This window comes from Chamaea fasciata, unplaced genomic scaffold, assembly GCF_029207755.1.
Source record: "Chamaea fasciata isolate MVZ Bird 193981 ecotype frontalis unplaced genomic scaffold, bChaFas1.0.hap1 SCAF_2, whole genome shotgun sequence".
Classification (NCBI taxonomy): Eukaryota; Metazoa; Chordata; class Aves; order Passeriformes; family Sylviidae; genus Chamaea; species Chamaea fasciata.
In genome coordinates, this window is record NW_027094087.1 from 4,682,412 (window position 1) to 4,708,028 (window position 25,617).

At 46.8% G+C, this 25,617-nt stretch overlaps 1 protein-coding gene across 5 annotated transcripts; it reads left to right on the forward strand.

Annotated features, from left to right (window-relative positions):
- Nucleotides 1–56: 56 nt before the first annotated feature.
- LOC136304643 (T-cell surface antigen CD2-like) lies at nucleotides 57–22,598 on the forward strand. Of its 5 annotated transcripts, XM_066208146.1 has the most exons (7): nucleotides 57–187; nucleotides 1,417–1,577; nucleotides 3,495–3,787; nucleotides 14,306–14,602; nucleotides 16,997–17,263; nucleotides 19,482–19,598; nucleotides 20,547–22,598. In XM_066208146.1, exons 4-7 carry the CDS (start codon nucleotides 14,395–14,397, stop codon nucleotides 20,753–20,755), a joined length of 801 nt encoding a protein of 266 aa, XP_066064243.1. In that variant the 5' UTR covers nucleotides 57–187; nucleotides 1,417–1,577; nucleotides 3,495–3,787; nucleotides 14,306–14,394; the 3' UTR covers nucleotides 20,756–22,598. The 5 variants fall into 5 exon arrangements, with proteins under 5 accessions (XP_066064243.1, XP_066064244.1, XP_066064249.1 ...); XM_066208147.1 differs by lacking the exon at nucleotides 3,495–3,787; XM_066208152.1 differs by lacking the exons at nucleotides 57–187; nucleotides 1,417–1,577 and adding an exon at nucleotides 2,813–2,836.
- Nucleotides 22,599–25,617: the final 3,019 nt, after the last annotated feature.

Here is a 25,617-nt window from a genome sequence, read left to right on the forward strand (position 1 = left end):
AGGAATTACAGGCTTGTTTTCAAATTTATACGCAGCAAAATAAAGGAAAGGTGATAACTAGTTATTGCTGACTAGAGCTGACTTGGGTGGTCAAGGACACAGAGATCATGAGAACATTCATCTGTAAGTCACCCCAAGAGAGGCTGTAGGACAGTGGCACAAAGCTTGTCCCTGTTGGAATGTGCAGGTACATCCATGTGCACCAGCAGCTCACCAAGCCCTGCTGTGGTGCCTTGCCTGATTTGTGAGGTGCAGGGCAGGGATGCAGGGTGATGGTCTGGTTTTACCCATCTTTATCCATCTGTATTCTTTTTTTTTGTGACACCTAAGCCACCTTAGCTGTGAGAGAGGATGCTGGACTGCATAGCACCTTTTGCAAGGAGGAGGTGGCTCGTTCTCACCCCTAGACAAGTGGGCCCAGGTTGCGGATAAAAACAATGTCCTGATATGATCCTGTCAAATCCCCTGAGTTCGGCATAACAGGTTTATCCCTAGAACACTGGTGTGACTGGGCATGGGAGATCATGCCTTGTAGTCTATGAACCCAGCACTCCGAGGAGCCTTCTGCCTGAATTTCCAGGTGTTTTCAGTCTGACTATGGTGCTGCATCTCCCAGGAAAGTGCAGGGACAATTTCCAGCCTGGGTCTGACAGAAGAACATGGACGTGGCTATGGATGTGGATGGTGCTATCAGGAATTTGACCAGAAACAGAGGTGCCTGTGCTGCCTCTTTGGAGCTTCTGGTGTCTTTAACGAGGCTGTGCCATGCCAGCTCTGCCTTCTCTGGACTGCTGAGAGAGTCCTTGGTGCCTCCAGGTGGCTCTGGCCTCCTCTGGGGAGCTGGTGCTTTCCAGGTGATGGGAACTGACCACCACATCATCCTCTCTGGCCACTGGTCGTGACTGAGGAAGGTTGGGAGTAGTGCAGCTTCCACCCCACTGCTAATCAAATGCTGGCAGGATGAGGGGAGCTCTGCTCTGTGGGAAATGTGGGTGTTTTGGGATGTGATATCCTCTCACCTGAGAAAAACCACCAGTGGTTTGTAGCACTGTACAGAACAGAGGTTTAGATTTGTATCCATGTCAATCTTTCATGGTGGGAAGAGAGGAGTTTGCTTGTGGCATGTGCTAGGCAACAACTGACATGAAATGCAATGTGTAATCTTTTCATCATGTAATTAATTTAGTTTATTAGTATAAAAGGAGGGCAGAGAATGAACTTATTTGGCTTAAGATCAAAGTGAAAGCAAAAGCAAGCAAGAAATGTGTTGTAGAGTGGTGAGCAGAGACAATGGAAGGATCTCTTTAGATTTCTTTTAGCATTCACAATGAACTCATCCCCACAAAACTATCATGTCAGGAAAGCTCCCACATCCCAATAATGAAACAGTGCTTTGTTTCTCAACCTCTACCACAGGCTGCTGTGACTGATGTCCCAGTGGTTGTGTTTGTAGCCCTTGGGGTGCTGCCTCAGAGCCCAGCACGAGAGCAGAGACGCCAGAGGCAGCAGTTTATGGGGAGCTGCAGGACCGGCTCTCCCTGTCACCCTCAGCTCTACAGAAACAAGAGTCGAAGTTGGTGAGTCTGAGAGCAGATAGACAAAACTGATAATGGCCAGTTTACAATAGCAAATCAAACTGTTGTTCTGAAAAGATGTGGAAACAGTGGTTGTGTGAACTTCTGATAGAAATCTCTGTGTAGTTGAAGAAAACCCCTCTAGATTTTAGGCATGTACATGGTAAGTTCACGTCACCTTTTATGAATTATTGCAGCTCATTTCAAAACAAGCAAACAAGAGGTTCATGTGTAATGAACCTGTAGTGTTCATTACACTGGCAGTGTCACAGAGAGACATCCTTAAAGCTATTTCTTAAAATGAAACAGCCAATTCTGGTGCTGTAGAATCCAAATCTATCCTGGTGTTATTACCACCAAGCAGGCAGGAGTGAGATGCCCCACAGATTTCCATAGGTGAACACACAGAACTGGTAACAGAAGTGGGCAAGAATGGCAACATCACCCATTTCTGTCTGAGGTGGAAGCAGAACTCCGTGATGTGTCATTGCAGAAGCTTGGATTAGTATTTGGATGTTGTTTGTGCCTTCTGCCAGGCTGCTCAGTGCCTGGGACCTTTGACAAACACTGCACCATGCATTGGTTTTGTTCAGAGTAAATGTTGCACTGGTTTTGTTAGAGTAAATGTTGCATTTCCTTTCTGCAAGATTACATGACTCATCTCCTCAGGCAGAGGATGTGGCTGGAGACAGCAGGAGCATCTTTGCTGAGAACCTAGAAGGCCCTAAGCCCTTTTAAACATTTGTACTTTTCCAGCAAGCAAATCATAGAATCACAGAAAGGTTTGGGTTGGAAGGCACCCTAAAGTTCACTTAATTCCAACACCCCTTCTGTGGGCAGGGACACCTTCCACTAGCCCAGGTTGCTCAGATCCCTGTCCAACCTGGCCTTGAATATTTCCAGGGATGGGGCAGCCACAGCTCCCCTAGGCCACCTGTGCCCCGCCACCCTCACAGAAAAGAATTTCTCCCTGACACCCAATCTAAACCTACTCTCTTTCAGTCTGAACTCTTTGCCCCATGTGCTACCACTGCATGTCCTTGCTGGCAGGTGTTGTGTTAATTATATCAAGATTAATTTAACTTTGGTATGATCAGTTAGCAGATTTCTTCGGGCTGTGCAGGACCACAGGGAAGTGCAGCAGACTTTCTGCCTGTGCATGCTGATGGCATCACTGTCACCTTCATGAAGGTATTTCCTGCCTGAGGTGGGACTCCAGCCCCAAGCAGCAGAGGTTCCCCCACTCTCCCATCAGCCCTGAGGTCAGCAGAAATAAAAATGACTTTATGAGATCATTCATTATGCTTGCAAGTTCATGTACCTGGCACAGCTGCAGTCTGCTCATTGTGCCGAACACTAATGTAAGGAAAGCTCCCATCTGCAGAGGTAGAAAATACAGGTGGCCAATGTCAGCTTATTTTTAAATTGATCTATTTTTCTGGTTAGCATATTCGGTGTCACACTTAGCCAATATCCATGATAAAATACTGAATGGGGCTATAGTCCAAAGTGTGTGTTTTATAGCTAACATAAATAGAGATGCTATTGGAAATTTTGTGCAGAATTTTTAAAACTGATGATGGCTACTGATAGTTTTAGTATTGCCTAACAATACAGAAAGTGGATGTATTACAGACCAAGAATTACTTGGAGGCAGTTTTCAGCAAATCTTTCGGCATTGCAAATGCAGTACGTTGGAGAGAATTATTGTCTACTCCCATATCATATGCAAATGGAATGAAGAAATACAGCTGGGTGCCTATCCTCCAGCCAGCATTGCTGTCTCATCTTTGGTTTATACAACTTCCTCTTTGAAGGCAAAACATATTTTCCCTAAACTAAGGAGTGAAGCAGTTTTAAAAGCTTTTTTTTTTTTTTTTTTTTTTTTTTTTTTTTTTTTTTTTTTTTGATGCTGGAAAGTCACGTAACAAGATGTCTTCAAACAAACAAAAAGAAAAAAAAGAAAGAAAAGAAAGAAAAAGAACTTGTGGTGGTGTTTTTTGTCTGCGTGAAGAGAATTGCAGTGGTGACATTGACAGCATGACTTGAAGCAAAGAGCACTAAGAGTTTGTGTTGCTCTCCTGTGAAAGTTTTCAATCGCAGAGCAATTGGCATCAGATGTCTCCTCTGAAACAACCGGCAAACCTACAGCGAGGGAATTTGGGACGGCCGGGGTGGGAATCAGGCATGTGTCGGGTGACACATTCAGGAAGGTGTGTGAATGTCAACTCCATTGACCTCGGGCCAGCTGGAGAAGTTGGTGGAGGCTTTCCCGAGGGGGCACAGGGAGCCTGGAGCAGGAGCACTGCTGGGTGGGACAGCCTCTGCTGCTGCTGTCTCTGCTGTGTCAGGATGAGTCGAGACAGGACACAGAGAGGAAGGGGGTGATGACACAAATTCAGTGACTGCTGTGCAGGATCCAAAGGGAAGAAAGGGCACGGGCTTAACGACTGAGGGTACAGACGTGGTGGTGAGTAATGGCAGACAGAGATGATTTTTCTTCCCTTAAATTGGTGGGGAGGCTTCAGGGGTCTCAGGCAAGGTCTGTCCTCCGTCATCCTGCAAACTCTTCAGGCAGTATAAAATGTTTTTCTCTGGAAAGCTGCAGCTGCTGTTGCTTTCTTCTCACGCCTGCTCTCCCTGGCATTTGTCATGGATGGTGTTCCCCAGACAGATGCACTCCTCTGCTGGTGGTAGATCACCACTGAGCCCCTCAGGGGATGCTTTGCCCCGGGCTGCAGGGCCTCCTCATTCCTCTATGTCTTCTGAGCCATTTGCAGGGAATGTGCTGTGCTAATTCTGATGAGCCCAAGAAGGGGAGTAAACCCAAATCTGATAGCAGCAAACAGGAAATAATCTTTCTTCTTCCTCCGCCTCCTCATTCTAGCAAGCCCTTTCCCGCATTTTTATCTTGATGTCACTTTCTGGAATAGGCTTTGTTAGATGAGATAGGAGAAGGGTGCTGGAAAGGCAGGACTCCAGCCAGCCTTTTAGGTACCCTGAATACAGATAAGAATGTGCCAGCTCTCTTTCCTTCCTGTGCACGAGTTGGGTCAGGATTCCTCTTGCTGCCATAGGAGGTCACGGTGAAAGCTGTGCAACTTCAGCTTCTCTTTGTACACATTTCAGCCCAGCTGCTGAGAGTTTGGGACTTTTTTCCTTCAGATGATTTAGTGTCTGATGAGGAGCTTTGTATCCCTGCCTTTTGTTGAGCGTTTAAAGCTTTGTTATTTGACCAGTGCAGAGATCTGTTTATAGCTTTCTCTGGAGAACCAGATGCAGATGAAAAGGCCCATCTTTGCTGGAGAGAAAATCAGGAAGAGTCAACAGTGCCATAAATTTTATCTCATCCATCTTAAAAAGTCCCAATGGCTAAACAGCCTCAGAAAAAGAGGAAGGTAGATGCCTGTTTTTATACTGAATTACTGATGCTGAAGAGCTTAAAGGAAAATCAACGTAACACAAATAACCATGGCAGCTAACCCAGTGCCTCCTACCTGTGAGGGCACAAGGCATACACAGTAACTTTCCATTGAGGCTGGACTGTAAACTTCCTGCTCTGCAAAGTGCCCGCTGAAGTTCAGCAAATTTCTACTGAGTTGCTGAAAGCTGTGTATGTAGGGAACACCAGACACAGGTAATTAACAAAAAGGCTGCTCTTCCATGATGGCAGTGTAAAGGGATGGCTGAAAAGAATGGTGACACCATCTGATTGTCAAGACTGTAACAGAAAGAGCTGGGCTGCAAGTACTGCCCTGGTAGAAATACTGTGAAAAGCCACAAGCTGCCACCGATGCCCTGGTGCGATGTCACACAGAACACACTGCACCTGCCTTACTGAGGTCTTAAAAAGCAGAAACTCTCAGAAATGCAATAGCACAGCACCTTAGCCGTTACTCTCCCTGGCAGGCAACAGCAGCTGTGGGATGTAAATGTTCAGAAAGATGGGCAGCTTTGTGCCTGTGTTTTCCTTTGCTGTGGAAAAAGCCCTTTGCCAACACTGGTGTGGCTCCTGCTGCAGTTGTGGGGTGTTGGCCCCAGAGCTGAGCCCATCCTGACACTGAGGTTGCTGCCTGGCAGGACTAGGTGAGGTGATGCATTTAAATGTAGGAACAAACATCAGAGGGGCCAAAACCAGGTTCACAGGGCACAGGAAACTTGTGGGACCAGAGAAGAAGCAGGGGAAACTGAGCTGCTAAGTCAGAATCTGCACTGAGCAGGAGATGACTTGAATTTCCACTGGATCTCATGGCCCTAGATATACATGGTGCGAAGAGCATCTGTGTAAGTGAGGTGAAAGACACCAGGGCCCTTTTCTTGCTTCAGAGAACAGCAAGACTGTGCTGACAGGTCATTGAGACGTTTCTGAGAAACTGACATCTTAATTTCCCAGTAATGACAGCCAAACCTTCTTATATACGTGCATAAGACCACATAGTGGGCCTTTTTCTTTTTGCTATCACAGGTCCACTGTCTGATAAATAAGCTACAGACACTTTTAGGATGCACAGTGAGGCTTCACAGAGGCTTATGCAAGGTCTTTCAGGAGCAGGGACATTTTATACCCACATACACGGTCCCCAGGGGCTGCATTAGCAGGAAAAATACCAACAATGTCTTGCATTTGAAGGGAAGACTTTCCTTTGCCTGTGGGAACTATACAAAAGCCATTCAGGGCCACTCCTAGGAATAAATGTATTTTCCACTTGTTTGTGCTCAGTCTCCTGCATCACTTCTCAACCTCCCACCTGCCCATTTTCAACTGTCCCTCACTCCTCTCTGAATTTATAATACTGTAGTAGAATAAAACACTGTACAAAACATCAGGTATTACATGCATTTATTAAGCTGATGGTTTCTGGGGAGTGTCAGATCTTGTCCAAAAGATTACTTGGATGGTAGCAACAACTTGTCTTCCCTGGATATATTTCTAGGAGCAGCTGTTCTTCTATTATCCTTCTTGGGTAGCTAGTCCATCCACTCTCTCATGATGAAGAGGCACATTGTAGTTAATACAGGTCTTTGTGTATTTACCACTGCCAAGACTGGAAGAGGCTTTTATTGCTATTTATCTGGCTTCTTGTGTAAGACAGATTGATTGCAGCATGCCAGCAAGCCCAACGCCTTTTGCAGCAGTAGTAATGTCACTGAATTTACTGGAACAAGATGCTAAAAGTTAGGTCCTAAATCTAGGGCCATTATAGATGATGGAAACCATCAGCAAGACTGAAATGCACCATCTGCAGGAATAACTGATGGGATGCTGCCATCTGCTCTAGCCTCAGCCATTGCTGTGAACCACAGACTGCCTGATCTAAGGGGGTTATGTTCTTTCAGACCAGAAATAAAGGGTGGTTTTTTTGTGAGGTTTGGCTGTTGACACACACTTACCGCTGGAAAAGAAGAAATTGTGCCTGAGAGAGAACACCTGGGGCTAAAGGTTTAACGGCATGAAGTTGTGTTGAGGGGTTTAGGTTAGATATCAGGAAAAGGCTCTGCTCCCATGGGCTTTTGGGGCACTGGAATGGGCTCACCAGGGAAGTGGTGACAGCTCCAAGTCTGTCTGAGCTGAAGAATTATTTGGACAATGCTTTTAGGCTCACAGTGTGATTCTTGGGGCTGTCCTGTGCAGGGACAGGAGGTGAACTTGGTGATCTTTGTGTATCCCTTCCACCTCAGAACATTCTATGATTCTATGTGGGATTATGGACATCACAGGAGAATTGCCTCTTCAAATAATCAGTTTTTCTGCACGATTCATGGTTTGAAAATGTTAATTTACTTTTCATGAGAGAAGGATAAAAAGGTTTGTGCAGACAACTATTTCAGTATCAGTAGCGTGTGTGTGTGTGTCACTGTTTCTGGAAGATTTCCTTTGTGTACAGGCTAACTTAGGGCTCTCTGTCAGCTCTGAGGCACTGAGTCAGCATCCCTGCCAAACCCTTGGCTAAAGCTCTGTTTTGAGTTATTGATCTTCATATTTCCACCCCTTTATTCAAGCTAGAGTTTTTCCTTTCCTGGCCCTGTGTAAGGCAGAAGTGAAGAGGAGGCAGAATGTGTCCTTCATCAACCAAATGGCTGAAACTCTATGCAGGAGCCAGCAGTTCCTTGGAATTGCTACGGCTGAGTTTGCTTCTTCTTTGCTCCTCCTTTGCTCCAGCCACTGCCCACAATTCCTCCTGCTTTTTAAAAAGCAACAGTAAAGGGAGATGTGCCATCAGGAAGCTCTTAGCTGCCATCCAGGGAGATCCAGATGGAGCCCAGTCTTGCAGGCCAGGGTGCAAGCCCAGGAGAGCTCCTAAGAGTAAAGTTACCCTTCCCCAAAGCTTCCCCTCCACATATTACCCATCTGACATTCCAATTAAAATCACATTTGCTCTTCTCCTTGCACACTGTGCCTCATCAAAGGCCTGGTGAGAAATTTAGAGGTGTGAAGGTCTTTGGTGGTGCTCAGTGCAGGATGCCTGACTCACATGCAAATACCACTTACCATAACCTGACTTTCATACCAGAGAAGATGGTACAAACTATCACATGGGCTACAAATCTACTTTTTGCAGTCTTCCTTTTCTAGTAGATCAAATAGCCATATTTTTTATAACAATCTTTTTTCCTTTTTTTTTTTTTTTTTTAATAAGCCTCAGGCATGAATGTTTATTGGCTCATCACTAAATTGAGAACTTAGAGCTGGCAACAGCTGCATATTGTCTCTCGAGATGTTGCCTTCAGATGTGGGGGACTCTGTCACCTTTACAAGGAAATGCGATTATGATACTTACATTCCCTCTGAGGCAACTGTGTACTGTCTTACAAAGAGCAGAAGCGTAAAGGAAAGAGAAAGCCACAAAAGCAAATTTGTGAGTACAGCGCCTTGTGGCTTCTGCAGTGGAAACAATGCCGCAGAGAGAGAGAGCAAAGATGCGACAAGACACAGCCCATTGTTGTGGCTGTGCTCAGCCCTCTGCTCCCATGTGTGTCAGAAGATGGGCATGTGTAGCAGTGCAACTGGGCTAAACAGGGCTTGAGCATCCTTAGCTTGATGCTAAGGACAGGCCTAGCTGAACCAGGCCCTACAGCACCATGCTGGGGGACATCTGCTTTTCTATCATTGCCATTTTCTAGCTGGCTTTGTTCAATCCACTTCCTGTGTGAGAAGAGAGGGTGTCTGCAGTGAGGAGAAGAGTGTGAGAGCACTTTTATCTGCAGCTCGCCTTGTCCTGCCCAGCACAGCTTGGGCTGGTGTCTGGGCTGTGGCCACTCAGAGCTCCAGCCACAGCTTTCTGTGCCACTGCCTCTACCACGAGGGCATTCAGGGGCTGCTCTGCCAGTGCTCTCTGCTGTAGCTGTTTTCAGGATGTTTATCCTGTGCCACACCTCTGAAGGTACATGCTGGCTTCTAGAGTTTCTCTGTGGCAGCAGCCCAGAGTTACATTCAGGCACCTTCTCCTCAGTGCCTTCCCTTGGGGCTCTCCTTGAAGGGAAAACAGAGACATCACTGCAACAACTTAGAGTGCTTCCTTCCAAGCAACATCCAAAAAATCCCTTTCTTCTTCTAAAATGGGGATCAAAGCCCAGTCAGGACTGCAGCATGACGTTGTCTTGCTCCTCAAGAGAGGAAGGGTAAAGCTGGCAGAATATTGACATTTCCCCACTTGTCATCTGGCAGGAAGACTGAGCTTAGAGACATGAGCTGCTTTGTCTTTCTCCAGCTGGGTCTGATGGTGCAGGAGGTTTCTGAGACTGGTTAGAAAAGGGGCTGCTTTTGGGACAGACCATGCATGTGCCAGGATCTCATGGGGGATTCTTGCTGCAGGTGAGTGATGTGGCTCTTTGAGGTCTGGCTGTGCTTTTGGCTTTTGTTACTCAAAATCTTGCAAGTGGATTTTGTGCACGTGCACAAAGTACTCAGGAATACCAAGGCCTGGTGTCACTTCTGTGATGTGACAGCCATGGAGCCCTCTCTTCTCTCAAGCGCTTCTTCACTGCTCATTTTTGAACAGACATTTTATATCCTTTACTAATGGTTTCTCGCTCCTGCCTACCTGTTGCTCCAACAGAAACCAGGATGTTTGTTGAGCTGGTTTGCGGTACCATAGGAGCTTTTGGTCTGACTCATTTCGACTGTGAGTTTAGAAGACTATGTGTGGCACGTGGGCATGCCGACCTGATTTACTGGAAGTAGCGGACTTCATTATGAACACAGAATTCCCTGTATTCCTTTTACACTTGGTTCTACCACTATGGAGCTTTACCTGTCTTCTCTCTCTCACATTCAGACAAGCAGACTTTTTTCTGTTTGCATTTCATTTGTACCATGGACAATCCCCTGGCAGTGTGAGCATGCCAACAAACGCAATGTGCAGGGGTACCCTGGAAGCAGGTGGTGGTTTTGAGGGATGTGTCCCTGAAGAAGAAGGGAGACAAATTTGAGCAGAGCATGGACAGTGGTTTCAGCATGCTGAGCTTCCCTCCACTCTGCTTGATGGACCCAGCAAAAAACCTCCAAGAAACTGAGGAGAAATTGGGGTTGCTGCCTTTGCCCAAATTTCTTTAGGTGCTCAAGCTGGAAGCAGATGTGTCCAAGAGTTTGACACAGCTTGCTTGGCTGAGGAGATACCTGAACATGGCAGGCCCTGCCCTCAGCTTGTGTCTTGCCACAGAGGGTGGAGGTCAGGAACAGAAATGTGATCTTGCTGCTGTTGCTTCCTCTCTCCTTTTGTGTGTGCCTCCTTTGTGTGTTCTTTGTAAGGAAACAAAAGCAGAAAGAAGGAAGAAAAACTAGGTTTTCCTGCAAGAAGTGTTTTACCTCATTAGTACCAGTAAAAAATGATTAAGCTGGAGAAGGGGAGGTGTCTTACAAGACCTTCCTTTAACTTCAAGGTAGAAGAATGACATGAATGAACAAGAAAGATTTATCTCCTATTGTACATTTTTCTTCTGTCTTCTTTCTTGGCCTATGTCTGTGACAAAAAGCTGGAAGGTTTCAGTGGCTAGTGTATCAGAGGAATTATGCTGGTGACGATGAGATTCAAAATCCTCACCACTCCATCTGTCTCCTGTTGGAATCAGGAATAAAGACTTTATTAGCTTCACACATGTTTTTGGACCCAGCTCCCATGCCTCCTCACAGCTTCTTTCCTCGCTGTCTTTCCCACAGCAGCCAGCCTCAGGGCTGGTTTTTGGCTAGATGAAGGCAATGTTCTCATTATCACCCCCTTCAATGCTCATCCCTCTCACAGCTTGCTCAGGTGGCTGGCCCTGCCTGCAGGAAGCATTTGTGGCTCTGGCCAACCCCTCATACACCAGATGTTGATGCAAAGCTGATCCTGATGGTTTCCAAGGGAAGTGTGTCTCCTTTCCAAGCATTGTCCAACAGCCACCTGCTCCTCACTGGGGGTCCTGGGCTTGCTCTCCCCTGGCTGCTGCTGAGGCTGTGGGGGAGAATTAGGATTCCCATAACTACCCCACCCAAAAACTGCATCCCTCCCACTAGGATGGTGGCATGTGCATGCTGGAGCTGAGCTCTTCAGGTGAGCATTGAGGAGGACAAGGGCCCCATCTGGCCCTCCAGCTGGGTGGACAACCCTCCAGGGCATTCCTGCATTTTAGTGCCCATTTTCTTTGTGTGTCCACGTTGCCTCCATGCAGAGAAAACACCCTGTTGAGACTTATTTCCGCCTCTGCTAGAAATGAGAAGTGCTGGAGGAGAGGAGGAGGGCACAAAGGCTACGCCGACATGTCCCATCACTGCTTGCTCACAGCAGAAAATCCTCTCACCTGCCAGGAGCTATCATTAGACAAGGCAACACTGGATTTTTTTTGACCCTGAAAATGAACTTTAGGAGGATTTTCCTAGTCAAGTGCTTGCTGCTTTTATTTCCCAATGTAAAATGTGAGTTTTTCTTACTGTTTTTTGCTCTTTTGGGCTGATGTTAATATTGCAATGTAAAGCATTTACAACTTGGTGGGCTGCTACTGATAAGAAACTTGTTCCACTTTTCCAATGAGTGAAGACATCTGGGTTATTGCTGTTATTATTTGATTTAATTTTCAGCCAGGGGGAGGGCAGGACCTGAGTTTCCTATTCCAGTTATAATAATAAGCTGTAAAGAGTTTTGGTTTTAAGTTAATGAGCCTTAATTTGACACATGTATAATGAGAAATGTCAGCATGCAGTTTGCTTTCTGCCCTCGAGGTAGCTTGTACTACATTAGAGATCCAGTTCACTGTGCATTATCGCATGTAATTTCCTTTTCTTATCAAAGATGTGCAAATCTTTTGAAAGTGCAATTTATATTCTTCCATAAATATTAACAGAGTGATATATTTCAGTGTCTTCAGTGGAGTTGAAGTCTAAGATGTGAAAACAGCAAGCTACTGCATATATCTTTTATATTTTGCATATTATTGTTGTCATTATTTTTTAAAATATTAATCTAAAAACTTAATTAAGGTGTTAACTCATAGAGTAGGGAAGGTTTTAAGAGATGGAGACAATACAAGCCTGCATAATTTTTTTTCCTCTGTTTCATTCCACTAAGATTGTATGAATGGCTGCTTAATGCTTTGCTTTTTCTTCAGAACAAAATTAATAGATAAATAAGGATTTCTCTTTTTTTTTAATGTACACAATCTATAAAACATCTTCCTCAGCAGAAGTAGGGATTATTCCCTTGAATGGAAAATTGTTTCATAGACTTCCTTCCTTCTCTAAAATTACTGTGGGAGCTTTTTCTTTTAACTCTTTCTTGTGACTGTGAGTGAGCTGTAGGCTCTCAGTTAAAACCTTTCTACCCTGTGGAGCACATTTCAGTTGGCATTTTTATCAGAAATGTTGTTTCATTAGCTAAACCGATTTTTAGTATCGTATGTGTGGGATACTCAGCGTTCCACTAGAAAGACTCTGGAGATCGGATCAATATCTAGAGATGTCTAGAGATGTCTCTGATCCACAGACATGCCATTGAGTTATCCTTGAAAACTCAGATTACTTTTTTCCTTTACTTTCAGAGAGACAATATGACTAGTGTCTGTTACGCAAAGAAATCCTGTTACTAGCTCTACATACTTGTTCATGACTGAGCAGGAACAGCTATCAGAATTCAAATATTGGGGTACAACATGTAGTGTCATCTGTGTGGGGCACAGCTGCTTCCAAGGCTGTTTAGCTGATAGCTTTATTTCAGGACATTTCATTAGATATGTCAAATACCTCGCAAGAAAGGCGGTGCTGGAAGAACAACCTCTCTTTAGAAGTGGTGAATTGCCAGAAGCACTACAGCATTAATGTTCTTGTTGCAGAGCCATGCTATTTTAGCTCTCTGATTATCTCTAATATTGTTAGTTTAATGAAATAGCCAGTGGATTTCAGTTTCCCCTCTGTGGTGCCATTTATCATTATCCTACATACAAGGAATGAAGGACTAATAAAAATATGCATAAACACAGTTTTTCTCTCTCTGTGGGGAAAAAGCGCTTAAAATATATAAAATTAGAGCGGAATCAGCTCTGCGTGGTGATGAGAAGGGAAATCTCCTCCTGCTGGTTGGCTTCACCCTGTAAATCGAGGAGGAATGAGCACAGGAAAATGACAAACTAAATAAGCTGCGGCTCTGAGCGCGTGCGTTCAGGTGTCAGTGAGCTTATCCCACCTGACACTTGCACGCAGATTTCGACCTCCTCCTGAAGGTTTGTCCACCTGCCACGGGGGTGGGGACAGTGCCTCACTTGAAATAACCTCCCTGCAAAGTTTCCCAAGTCCTGGCTCACCAGAAATGGGCCTGCAAAGAAGGTGGGTGAAGCAGCCTGGAGGGGAGCGGGCAGAGCACCCAGGCACTGCTCCAGGAGAGCGTCATCCCCACTGCTGGAAACACGATGGATGTTCAGTAGCCTTGGCTTTTCTGAATATCCCCTTTGGCAGACCCATGCTCAGGTGCTTCCCAGTCCTGGCACCACCTTTGGGAAGCCCCTGCTCTTAACTGTTCTGGAGAAGGGACCTGGAATCAAAGGAAGAGATAAGATTTTTTTTTTTTTTGGCAATTGCTTTTCTTGTAATGACTCCTGCACCCCCACAGTTCACAGGATGCTGGTAGCTGTTTCTTCCTGCCTTACTTGCCCCATCAGGATCCGTTGTTAGAAAAATCCAGTGGATACATCCCAGTGGGGCAGAGTAACTGGGATGGGAGAGGAGCGGGCACTGCTGTGGGGGTGCCTCCAGTTCAGTGCCTTACACTCACTCACACCTTGACATGGGCTGCTAATATTATCATCATTGCTACCACTGGGGTTGCTGAAAATGGTTCTGCTGTTCAGGGACGTGACTATTTTTGCTGTCTGCAGTAATGTTTGCGGTGATGGGCACTCTGGGTACCAGCCTGTGTCACGTGCAAAGCACAGAAGTGACCTTCTTTGCAGGAAGGGCTAAGTTCATGTTAAAGTGAATGGGAGGCCATGAATCTTGGAATCCAGAGTCACTCCAAGTAAGTCATCCAGGGCATAAATCCAGCTTTTGAAAGCTGGACTCTTAGCTTTCTTGTCTCTCAGAATTAAATTGGATGCTGGCATTTATCTAATGAACAATCAAGAAGCGCTTTGGAGTGGGGAAGAAGATGTCATCAGTAAAGCAGAGAGGCTTAGGCACCTCAAGAAGGGGGATGCATAGCAAATGACAACATTTTGGGTGATTGCTGTGGCTGCTGGAGACAACTGATGGGCTGTGCTTCCCTCCACAGGCTCCAGCACCAGCTGGATTTACAAGGCAGTGAATGACACAGCCCTCCTCAGCATCACTGCCCCTGGGAGCTTCTATGAGGCAACGTGGATGAAAGGCAGGCAGAGGCTGGTCCAGGTCAAAGGTACAAATGTTAAGTACTTTGTGAACAGGGAGCAGTGCAGGTGCGCCGTGTTCCGGAACAGGACCCTGCAAATCCAGCGCCTGGAGAAAGGGGACAGCGGGAACTACACGGTGGTGGTTTACCAGCAGGATGGGAAACTGGAGGCAGAAGAAAATACAATGGTCTTTGTTCAGGGTGAGTTTTTGCTTTCCCCATGCCATTCCCAGCACAGCTGAGCAAGACTTGGTATATGCTCTGTTCTCTCCCACAGCCTTTCCTACTCTGTGCCCTCTTTTCTGGTTGGGAGTGGGAAGACTTCTGTAGGACATACCTTCTCCTTCCTGCCACTGACAGCAGTCTGCCTCTCTTCTCCCTTCTCTTGCTCCTGCTGATGGCCTCAGATCCCTGGTTTCTTTCTGGCTCCCCTGTTTGTCAGCCAGCAGGTCTCTAGCTGTGTGCAAGAAGGAAGCTGTGAGTGCATTCACACTGACAGCAAAGTGAGGGTGGTCAGCCCCACTGCAGCAGCACAAATGGTGCCAGGACCCTGAGAGGGGACTGTGCTCCCAGCAGCATCCTCCTTCCAGAAACCTCTGGTAGGACCACAGCAGCCTATGTAAGGTACAGCTGATGCACTGTGGGTTTCAGGTATTTCTGGTGCCATTTTATGGGCACTGAGTTATGACTTTTGTTCTCTGGCCACTGGTCCAGCAAGCTGAGCAACTTGTGTTGCCATCCCCTTGAGGAGAGCTCAGGAGTCCAGATGTCACTAAATGCCTGCATTTGGGCAATGGAATCCCACCCCATTTTTGCTCTAACATACAAAATAGTCAGCAGTCACCTCTTCTGAGATAAACCACAATAGGAATTGAATTTGCAGTGGAAGAAGACTCATGCACCCTATCCTTGCATAGCATAACACAACAACAATTATGATTGTGCTGTTCAAAGCACAGTTAGACACACACCTGAGGATTTCAGCTGCACGAAGGCAGCCTCCATTCCTGTGCTGTATCTTGTCCTAGGAGATTGGAGCAGTAGCAGCCCAAAGGTTTTGGGGTGAGTAGGGATGATGGGAGTGGCTATTCTGCTCCTTAATAGCTGCTGTGACTTCTCCAGACATCTAAGCTGTAGGACAGCACAAGTTTTTACCCCAGTGAGGGGATAGTTTTGTTCTGTCCTTCTTCACCCAGCATGCACACCTTTGGCAACATCTTGGGTTTGTGGGGACCAGCTGGGATCATGGAAATGATGCCTTACTGAGGCAGCAAGGAGAGCTGGAATGGCTTTAGCAGGGTTTGTGTGCAATGGGAGGCCCCGTGCCTAACGGGCCGCTGAGCACTGAGTATGTCTCACTGCTTTGGGAGTTATTACTGTCAACAGATTCAGGAAGTCACCAGGGCATGATGCTTCTTGCTCGTGTTTTAGGCCACTGAACTGTCATTGGGGTGTCCTCATTTCAGGTCAAGGTTAATGCTCCAGCCCAGCTGTGTGCTGCATCCTTTCCTCTGCTGTGCAGCCGAGAGGTTGTATTACCCCTGACACATGGTTTTGGAAGTCCTGTAGTAACTGTCGGGTGCTAGAATAATTTGTCAGCCAGGCAAATTTGGCCCTTTGTTACTAGGGCTGGACAAACAGTTGTTAAAATAGTCCAAATGATATCCTCACACAACTCCATCACCAGCACCTGGACTCTAATGGTTCCCACTGGGATGTTTCCCTGAATAATAAGTTCCAGTTTACAGAGGAGGAGTGGGCTGAACAAGGAAAGGGTGGCTGCAGATGTTGTGGTGTGAACCCTGACTGCATGTGCTACGAGCAGTACTTTTCTGCTTTAGAATTTATTATCTCTATAACTTACACAGCCTGTAACGAGAGATGGCACTGGCATGTTTTTGTTTATCTGGCCTTAAAGGTGGAAATAATTACTTTCCATTTGCTGTCCCTGCCAGTGGCCCTTACTTGAGGAAAACCCTGCAGGCTTTTCTGTCTCTTTCAGTGCCACCAGTGATAGAGAAACTGGAACCAAAAGGGAGCAAGTTGTTTGCAGGGCATAAGGAGAGACAGAAGTCAGTTTTGCCTGTCATAACCTCACTGAGAGCTGAAGTGTCTGTTTTGTGTTCTCCATTCTGGGTTGATGGCCTTCCATGCTGTGCTGTTGTGCCTGCTGAGAGCTGTCGGTAGCACACAGAGCATCATAAGCAGCTTTTTGTAGTTTTTCCTGCTTTAGAGAAAATCTCTCCTGATGGGCACAGGCAGAACAGGACCAACTTCACTTGCACCAAAACACAGGGCCGAGAGGTGGAGGGGGCTGTGACTCTGAGTCCCTTCCATCCACCTGAAGACTCAGCTTCCTCCCCTCACCTGCCTGGTGTGCAGCTCTGCTTTACTGGGCCAACTATGTAGGCTGCTGCACTGCATTTTCTTTATTATTGCCTTGTTACTTCTGTAGTAGAGGTCTAATTTGCTCTTCATTCTTCTGTGAGCTCATTAGCTGGTGATTTGGGGTTAATTCTCTGTTCTGCATGATAACGGGGGCTTTCAAGAGGAGAAAGTCCCTCACATGTGCCTGTCCCTTTCCTTCTTTTTCAGAACCTGTCCCTCAGCCAATCCTCACTGGTGACTGTGGAAATAAAACTGTATCTGTCAGGTGTGAAGTGAAACGGAAGGCTAAGGATGAAGCAAAAGAGAAGGCTAAGGATGAAGCATTTATGATAGAACTGACTCAACCCAGTGGCAAAAAAATCCAAAAGAACGCAACAGTGCTGGAATGGCGTGGGTGGAATTCTGGGATGTTCAGATGTGTTGCTAAGAACCAAGTCAGTGAAAAAATGGCTGAAAAAGTCATTAAGTGTCCAGGTAAGAAATATCTTTCGTCAGAATCTGCTAGGGTGGACCACACAGCCTGATGCAGTAGCACGCGTGTATAGGATGGGTCCAGGTTTCAGGAGCACAGAGAACCCGAGTACCCAGTACTGTGAGCCTAATTCCAGCGCAGTTATTGGGATCTGATGCTGCTGTGGTAGCCAGGATGCAAGTCATGCTTTCTGCCTGGAATTCTCCAGCCTTGTCACATCTCCCTGCTCCCCATCCCGCTGCTACCAGCCTCACTGCTACCCTTAAGGCAACCCTACTCTAATGGCAGAGTGGCCAAGCCGAGGGCAATGGGATGTGAGAGGAGTTTTGCTCCTCTCCTTCTCTTGTTGGGAAATCCATTGTGTTTTTCTCCTCTCTGTAATAATGTCTATGAATGTGGTGGTTGCCTGCTACCCATGGGAGTGGATGAGTTCTCTCATAAGGGGAAAAATAAGCTGCTTGGACTCTTCAGCTTGGCCTAAAAATCAGGAGGGAAGTTATGGAGAATTTTGCTTCGGGCTTACATGGGTCAGATAAGCATGACTCAAATGTCCCATGGTCTCCCTATTCAGCTGAAGCCTCATCTTTCTAAACCACAGAAGCAGCAAAAAGACTGAGAGGATTGCATTTTAAACGGGCAAAGTCATGCTGAAAATGATTCAGTAGGAAGTCATCACATGTGTCCTCCTCCCACGTAAAAGTTTTGAAAGCTAAGGCACAAGCACAGGACAGGTCACACCGGTATGACACTGGCCATGGTGCTCAGTTCAAAGTTCAGAATCCCAGTGCAGTGCTGGGGAAAAGTCCTTGAATTTGCTGGGCTTGGGTTCATCCCACCCAACCATGAGTGCTCTGCTTGAAGCTTTCTCTTACTCTAGATTCCTGCTGGAGCTGGTGGAGAGTTGGGAGGGGCTCACAAGAGCTGGCTCGGTATTTCCAATTTTTACCTCTTTCTGCCATAGTGAATTTAGGGAAAGTCCAAGTCTGAAGGACAGCCCATGGTGTGAGAAGGGAGGGAGCAAGCCTTAAGGCATAAAGGCTTTACTGGAGTGATCCCAGGTCTGCTGAGGCTGACTGAAGGCCAAAGAGCTGAGGAACAGGATGGCCTCTGCTCCCCTGTGCACCTGTTGCCTCCTGAATAATCCTCCTGATTTCAAAAATAGCCAAGAAACGTATCTTTGTGCTGCTGCCTGACCTGATGGACTGCACAGTCCCATTGGTGTTAGCATTGGAAAGGGGTGAGAAGGATGTGGCATGGGCTTTGGAGCCGGGTATGAAAGCATGGATCAGGCAATGCCTGGATTAGGTCTGTTTAAGAGAGGAAAAATTATTCCAAACACCTTGTCTGGATGAGGAAATGCTGGCTGAAGCTGCCCATGCCAGGACACAAGCCAGGCAAGCTCAGGTCTGCCTGCACTGCTGCTGTAGGCAGACATTGGCCATCATCTAGACAATTTTGATTTCATTTTTTTTCACCCTTGAGAAATGCTCTTTTTTCACAGGGTGAATTGGGTCGGAGAGTTTTTTTTTTTTTTTTTTTCTCACATAATTAACAGAGAAATACCAATGATCTTTAAGGTACAAACAGCATTTCTCAGACATCAAAAACCCCCCAAAAGCATGGAGCACTACTCTTCCTACCCAAACTAAATACCTCTCAAATTTTCTGTGTAGTAGCAGGACTCTGCCAGCTCCATAGTAGATTAAAAATCCCTCATCTTGCAGTCAAATTTCCTCCGAACGCTGCTACCCTCTGTGAACTCTTGGTCCTGCATTTGAGCAAATCACTTTGAATTTTGACCTTTGCAGGCAAGGTAAATTTCAGGTGGGCTTCAGCTCAGCCAGCTTTTCATGGAAATGTAATTATATGTGAATCTGCCTGGGCTCCTCTTTCACTCATCTGGGAGAAAGAGGCACAGAAAAAGCAAAAGACACCTTGGTGTAACACTGGCAACTGAGACAAGTGGCAATTTAAATACAGTGAGCTGGCACACATGAATGCTCTGGCTTCAATTTTCTGCAGAACTTGAATCCATCAGGAAGCAATCAAAATTCTCAACAATGAGGAGCAGCAACTTTCTGCTGTGTGCAGGGAAAAGGCGAAGGGTGGGGTGTCTGCTGCTCTGCCTTTACAGTCAATGGAAGAAAATACAGAATTCTAAGTAAATGTTGTGCAAGTTATTTCCTTCCATCTAACATCCTCTTTCATCCCCTTAACTAGGCAAGATGGACTTTTATCTCATCTTAATCATAGCAGGAGGTTCAGTCTTCTTTGTCATCTGTGTGATTTGTCTTATTTATTGTATCAGAAGGAAGAAAAAAAGGCATGAAGTTTATGGTAAGTGTTTAAGGGGCTTTGTTTTGCTATCCAGACACCTAAAATAATAGGGCTTCCCACTGACAGCAACCCTGTGGTCTGGAGCATTCTGTCTGCCCTGACATGAGCAATAACCTGCTTTTAGCATATGGTGAATCTGTGTAGATCAGCTAGCATTGCCAGGCTCACTTTCTGATACGTGCTTTGAGCAAAGCCACCTGAGTATTATTTTACATTACGGCTGCTCTCTTTTGAGTGGTACAGATCACTGCCTCAGCTGTGCAGTGACACCATATCCTCAGTCCTTGGGCCTGGATTCAGCAGGAATTAAGAAAATTACTCTGAGAAAATGAGAATGAATATTTCAGTGATTATTTTATGGTGACTAGCCTCTCTGAAACAGTTTGCTGCATGTTTAAGGCCAACGCAGTGTCTCAGGAGGTAAATCCCTCAATCCCTAAGTTAAGATGAGTGATATTTCAGAAATGATGAATCAGTGGTCAGAAGCCAGTTGGTATGAATTTACTTCTCTGCGTGTGAAAATCAATGCTGGCAAAAGAGATCTCTGGCTTCCAGGTGTCTGGAAATCCCAGCATGGACAATGGCAGGGAAGAGTGCTTTGATGTTGCTTCCTGGGGTTAGATCTCACTTTCCCTTCAGTAGTCTCCAAAAGGGGGTGTTCAGGATGGGGGTGTCCATCAGTGTCTGCTGGGGCCTCCTTGAAAAAGCTGCTTCCCCCAAGAGACAGGGCAGAGCTGCCCCAAATCCTCCAGGTACCACGATCTCAGCCAGGCAGCCAAAACCTTTCACGCTGGCCTGGGAGGTGCAGGCAGAGGTGATTTTTGCTGTCCACTGGGACAGCAGGAATCACCTGAGACTGGCAGGTTAAAACCCCAACATTTGCCTTTTTTCTTGCTTGGGCCAAGAACTCAGTGCGTGTCTGACCTTGGGGTCCTTGTGTTGTTGCAGAAGAGGAGCGGGTGATGCAGGCTCTGCCCATGGACAGCGAGAGGGGGGTGCGGGAGCTGCCCCAGATGCCGTCCGAGCCCACCCCGAAGCATCTGCGAGTGCAGCAGCGCCCGCTGCCCCCGCAGCCCCAGGAGCTGCAGCAGCCGCGGCCCCGGCCCCGGCCCCGCACGCAGCCAAGGACTCCCACCCTGCCCAGAGAAAGGCCCTGAGCGGACGGCCTGGGAGGAGGGATGCTGGTCTGTCCGCTCCATTCACCGGGAAAAAGAGAAGTTCCCGGCAGCCGGGAGCCCCTCCTGCCCAGCCCCGCGTAATGCTCAGTTATGAACAGGCGGCTTTCGCTGCAGAAAATTAGGGAGAGCATCCAATGGAATCGGAGAGACCCAGCGGAGGAGGCTCAAGGTGATGGGCATTCGTCCCCGTGGCCATTTTTCTGCGGGGGTCTTCATGTTAGGATTTGGACATGGAGCACTGAGCCCTGAAACCTGTGTCTTTCTGCGGTTCACTTGTTTTTACTGCACCTTGCTGTCTTCGTGCTTTCTGGATGGTTTCCACCAAGAAGAAGCTAAAGCTGTCCTGAGACAAAACGGACCTATGGATCTTGCAGGGTTTTCATCTCCTGCTGCACATTCTTTGGCTTCAGCATCAAATACATGGCCTCCTGGACCAAAAAATAGTTGTATGTAATTAAATATTTGTCTGAAGTTGAAAGGATTTTTGTTGTATAATGCAGAGAAGAAAATATTCAAAGGTCGTGTGAGAGCCTTGAAACACTTGTGTGGGAAAAACACACATGGGACAGGAATAAGGTTTTCCCTTTCTCCACTGTGTTTAGAAAAGAAACTTGAATTGCAGCAAGAGAGAGTTAGGTCAGTATTTTGTTTTTTTTTAATGAAACACTGAGAGAGATTTCTGGGAGAGGTTCTCCAGCACTGGGATTTCAAAGGGTGGATGAGACAACATTCTGTGAAGCCTCTTTGTCCTAACAAGGGCCAAGAGAATGTGCTACATGGCCTCCTCAGAAACAGTTTAAACTCAGTTTCCTGTGACTTTTAGGCAAATAAAACAAACTTTTATTCTCAACATAAATCTGTGTGATTATCCAGACAGGTGTTTTTTTTTTTTTTTTTTGTTTTTTTTTTTTTTTTTTTGTTTTTTTTTTTTTTTTTTTTTTTTTTTTTTTCCTGGTTGTTTGTTTGTTGGTTTTTTTTTTTTTTCATAGAAGAGGTCTGATCTTGTTTGGCTTGTGAAACAAAGCATTTTCAACTGCCGGCCAGTAGGATTACTGGTGGCACTGTCTGAATTGTCAGAGGTTTACATCTCAGGGCCTCCTGCTGAGGGCGAGGGACCACGTCTCTTGATTTTGCTGGTAACACCTCAGGTATAACCAGGGCATGATGGAGAGCTGCTGAGAGATCTGCATCCCCAAAGGAGAAGCTGGACTGCAATAAGTCCACCTGTACCACCTTCCACGTGTTGGACACTGTTTGCTCCTCTGGGCCTTGGGGGTGTCCAGAACTGCCTCTACAGGACAGCTGAGGAGCTGAGAGCACTGGCCTGTCTTAGAGCAGTGTCTGGATAGGTACACTGACCCCTCTGGGGTAAAAGGTGTGGCAGGTGAAGGAGGAGAGAGCTGCAAGAGCCACAGAGCACGAGACATCCAGCCAGCTAGCTGATGGGTCTGGCAGAAGGACACCTAACACCTCTTTCAGGCTGGCCTATCCCACATGTGCCAGGGGAGATAAAACAGCCATGCCTTGTTTCTCCTGAGAAATATGACTATTTTTATCTTGTGGTATGAGGGCAAGGAGGCAACTTGTCAGGAAAAGGAAGTGTCTGCCTCCTCCAGGGCTCAGTCACTTCACTTGAACTCCAACAGCGGGAACAGCCCTGAGAGTGCCACTTGCTCTCGCCTTAGCTTTCTGCAGCTGATTTTCAGGCTTTTGCTATTTAAAATTGCATTTGGTAAATGTCTCATGGCTTATTTTGTAACACAGCATATGCTATATCCCTGAACTGAACAAATAAAGAGAAGACTGGGTGCAGAGGATCTTACTTCACAGCTGTGCTGGTACTTCAGTGTCTCACTTCAAGAAAAAGGAGGCAACAAAAACATTTTGGTCCCTGAGCCACAGAAGCGGGGATGCAGGAGGTGTCACACCATCCCTGGGAGGTGCTGGGGTGTCAGGAGCTGGTTGCCTCAGGCTGGTGTGGATGAACACAGCTGCTCTCCCTGTCCTGTGCTGCCAGAGCTACTGGTGCTGCTCTGTGGTTACAGATGTGGGCGGCCTTCCTGGGAGACAGGGAGGGTTACTGAGGCCTGAGAAAGAAGATTGATCCCTATTGGGTTGATTTACACCAAAAAACAGTTCTTGGCAGGCAGGCAAAAAAATACTACTAGCACGGAGTATGCCTGTGCAATGGAAAGCTCACCAGGGCAAACTTTATTTTTTATTTACTCCTTATTTTTTTTTTTCTGATAGTCACCATTGTTTTTGTGATGTCTCGTTGTACAAATATTGTCCATTTCAGCACTTCAGGAACAAAATATGAGACATCACAAAAACAATGATATCAATGCTCCATGACACATTCAGAAAAAATGCTGACTTATCAAATAAGCACCAAGCAGAACTTCATTTTTCTGAATTCAAATTTCAGGCTTTTATGCTGCAGTGGATGTTTCAGTTCTGGAAAATAAGCTGACATTGGGACCTAAGACATAACAGGATGTGCTCTGGTGGCTCTTGCTGTAACCATTCTTGGTTCTTCTTTTGTAGATGAGTCTACCACTGAGTCATGAGATAAAGAGTTTTTTCCTATTCTTCTTAAGGGGGGTGAGATGATCAATGTGCTGGTCTGGTCCTTATCTGTCTGCTGCCTCATCCCCCTGTTTGGAGAGCTGCAGTTTCTGGGTATTAGCAGGGATCAGTTTTGCTTGGTGGTGTGCTCCAGAGCCAATGCTGAAGGAATGGCAGGGAGGTGCAGCCCTGTGATCAAAGCAGATCTGTAGTTGTGCTGTGGTCCTGTAGCATTCACCAGACGGGCAGACTGAGCTGACACCCAAAAGAACAATGGTTGGTTCTGTAGAAGATACAATTCTTCTATCCCAGCATTGATCCATGAGAAAACTGCAGCAGCTGCTGCCCAAACTTGGCCTTTCTAGTAAAGGAGCCAGAACCTGCTTGTCTCTCTGTTGGCTATTAGCCTGTCCGGAGGGAGGTTCTCAGGCTTCTAGCACAGGCAGTGAGGGAGACAGATAATTTAATTTCTAAACTAAAACTCTAAGCCTGTAAAAGGTCAAGTTGGAAACCACAGCTAGCACAAGTCTTTCTTGAGATGTTTGCCAAAAAGATGCTATGGGGAAAAGACACTGATTTTGTCCTTATTCTGCAACAGATATTCAGGTGCTGATAAACTCCAGTCCATCAGCTCCCTCCCCACCCTGACAGACAGGCATTATCTCAGTTGTCCTGAAGCTTTGCAAAGGCTTAAAAGCACTGGGGTTGTGTTTCAAACTGCAGGCCCCATGGGCAGAGCTCAGCCAGCAGGGCAAGGTGTTCCACCAGCGTTCCTGGAAGGTGCCAGCCCTGCAGGGAGCAGCCTGGCATGGCTGGCACCTCCTGACACCCAAACTGGCTGATGGTCACCCTGAAGGACTGAGGGTTTTGTTCATGTGCTGCAGCTGATGATGTTAGAGGTCAGACCTCAGGCTTTTGGATAAGATCAGTTTGTAGTAGCTATCAAGACCGTGAAATACCCTGGGCAATCCTATCTCGTGCTGTGGCAAGAAAGATAAGGGTTAATTGAAGGAGGGCACAGTAAGAGGCCCTGTGCCAATGAACTGGCCTTCTGGTCTCCTCTGCCAGCCTCATGTCAGAAGAGGAGTGCCAAACCAAACACTCTCACTCTCTCGTCCAGCAAAATGCTCAAAGGTGCTGTAAACTGTGTACAGTTTACCACATGACCTTTTCCCATCCTTCCAGCCTGGCTGCCTTGAGCCGTGGATCAGCAGAAGTGTGGGAGTCTTTCCCTCCCTCAGAGGTGCAGCTTCAGCCTTTACCCTGCCAGAGATGTGCCAGACCAGCTGCTTGAGGAACTCTGGTCCTAGCCCCAAACTGGAATTCCCCTCTACTCTGCTCCAGCCCGCTCACCAGAACTGCTCTTCCTTTGTGAGGAGGAGTTGCTGTCTGTCTAAGAACAGCAGGAACACAGGTGAAGGAGCTCTCCCAAAACATGACATGGCTGCTGCTCCCCTGGACCTTCTGGTGGAGCTGGGAAGGTGTGAAAGGGAGCTGTGAGCAGAAAAGAGAAGGCATGTGAGGAGCTACCTCATGTCATGGTCAGTAAAGCACCTGCCAGCTACTGTCCAGAGCTCCCAGGCTGGGATTTAGGGGCAAAGGAAAAAATCAAGGATCAGTTGAGCTGGCCCAGTGAATAAGCCAGGCTCTGTGCATGGGGCATACAGGACAACAGGGCAGGTGAAGAGGATGGTCAGGTACAGAAATGGCTGCTTGAGAAGATGAGCTGGATGACCAGGAAGCAGGATTTGAGTCACATAATTTTGTCACACTCTCAGCCCTGGGGTGTGGCTTTTCCTTCTGTGCAGAGCTCCCATCTGAAGTGCGATTTACCCTTTGGGCAGGGTCATGAGTTGCCTGCCTTGCTGGGCCTCGTGTTTTCACCTCCTCTTTTCATCTGAGGACCAGCTGCATTGTTCTCACCTTCTGTGACACTTCCCACCATTCTATTCTAGTTTTCCTTTCCTAGAAAATGCTCACTCTGGATGGTTTATTCTTCCTCTTTGAACGACACCTCAGGACTCCACCTATGCACATGTCAGCGTAAGGGAGGAGAGGGGACTTTCAAGGCATCCTCATGGTGTCAGAGCACGGTTCCTCATGATCGTGCCTAGCCTGAGAAGCCCTTCTCCGGGTTGCTTTGCTGTTGGCTGCCTTTGCCAGTGCTGTCAGAAACGATTCCTGGCTCTGGAAGGAAGCTCTTGGCTGCTTTCTGCCATGGAAGGTGCCCAGCCTGTGCCTGCTCCCCTTTCTGAGTCTCACAGGGCACGGGG

Excerpts from the sequence above, each read along its gene's own strand:
- LOC136304643 (XM_066208142.1), top strand. The coding sequence starts at position 11,406 with ATGAACTTTAGGAGGATTTTCCTAGTCAAGTGCTTGCTGCTTTTATTT. Across the intron at positions 11,467-14,305 it reads TTTATTTCCCAATGTAAAAT|GCTCCAGCACCAGCTGGATT; the intron begins GTGAGTTTTTCT and ends TTCCCTCCACAG. Across the intron at positions 17,264-19,481 it reads AAAAGTCATTAAGTGTCCAG|GCAAGATGGACTTTTATCTC; the intron begins GTAAGAAATATC and ends CCCCTTAACTAG.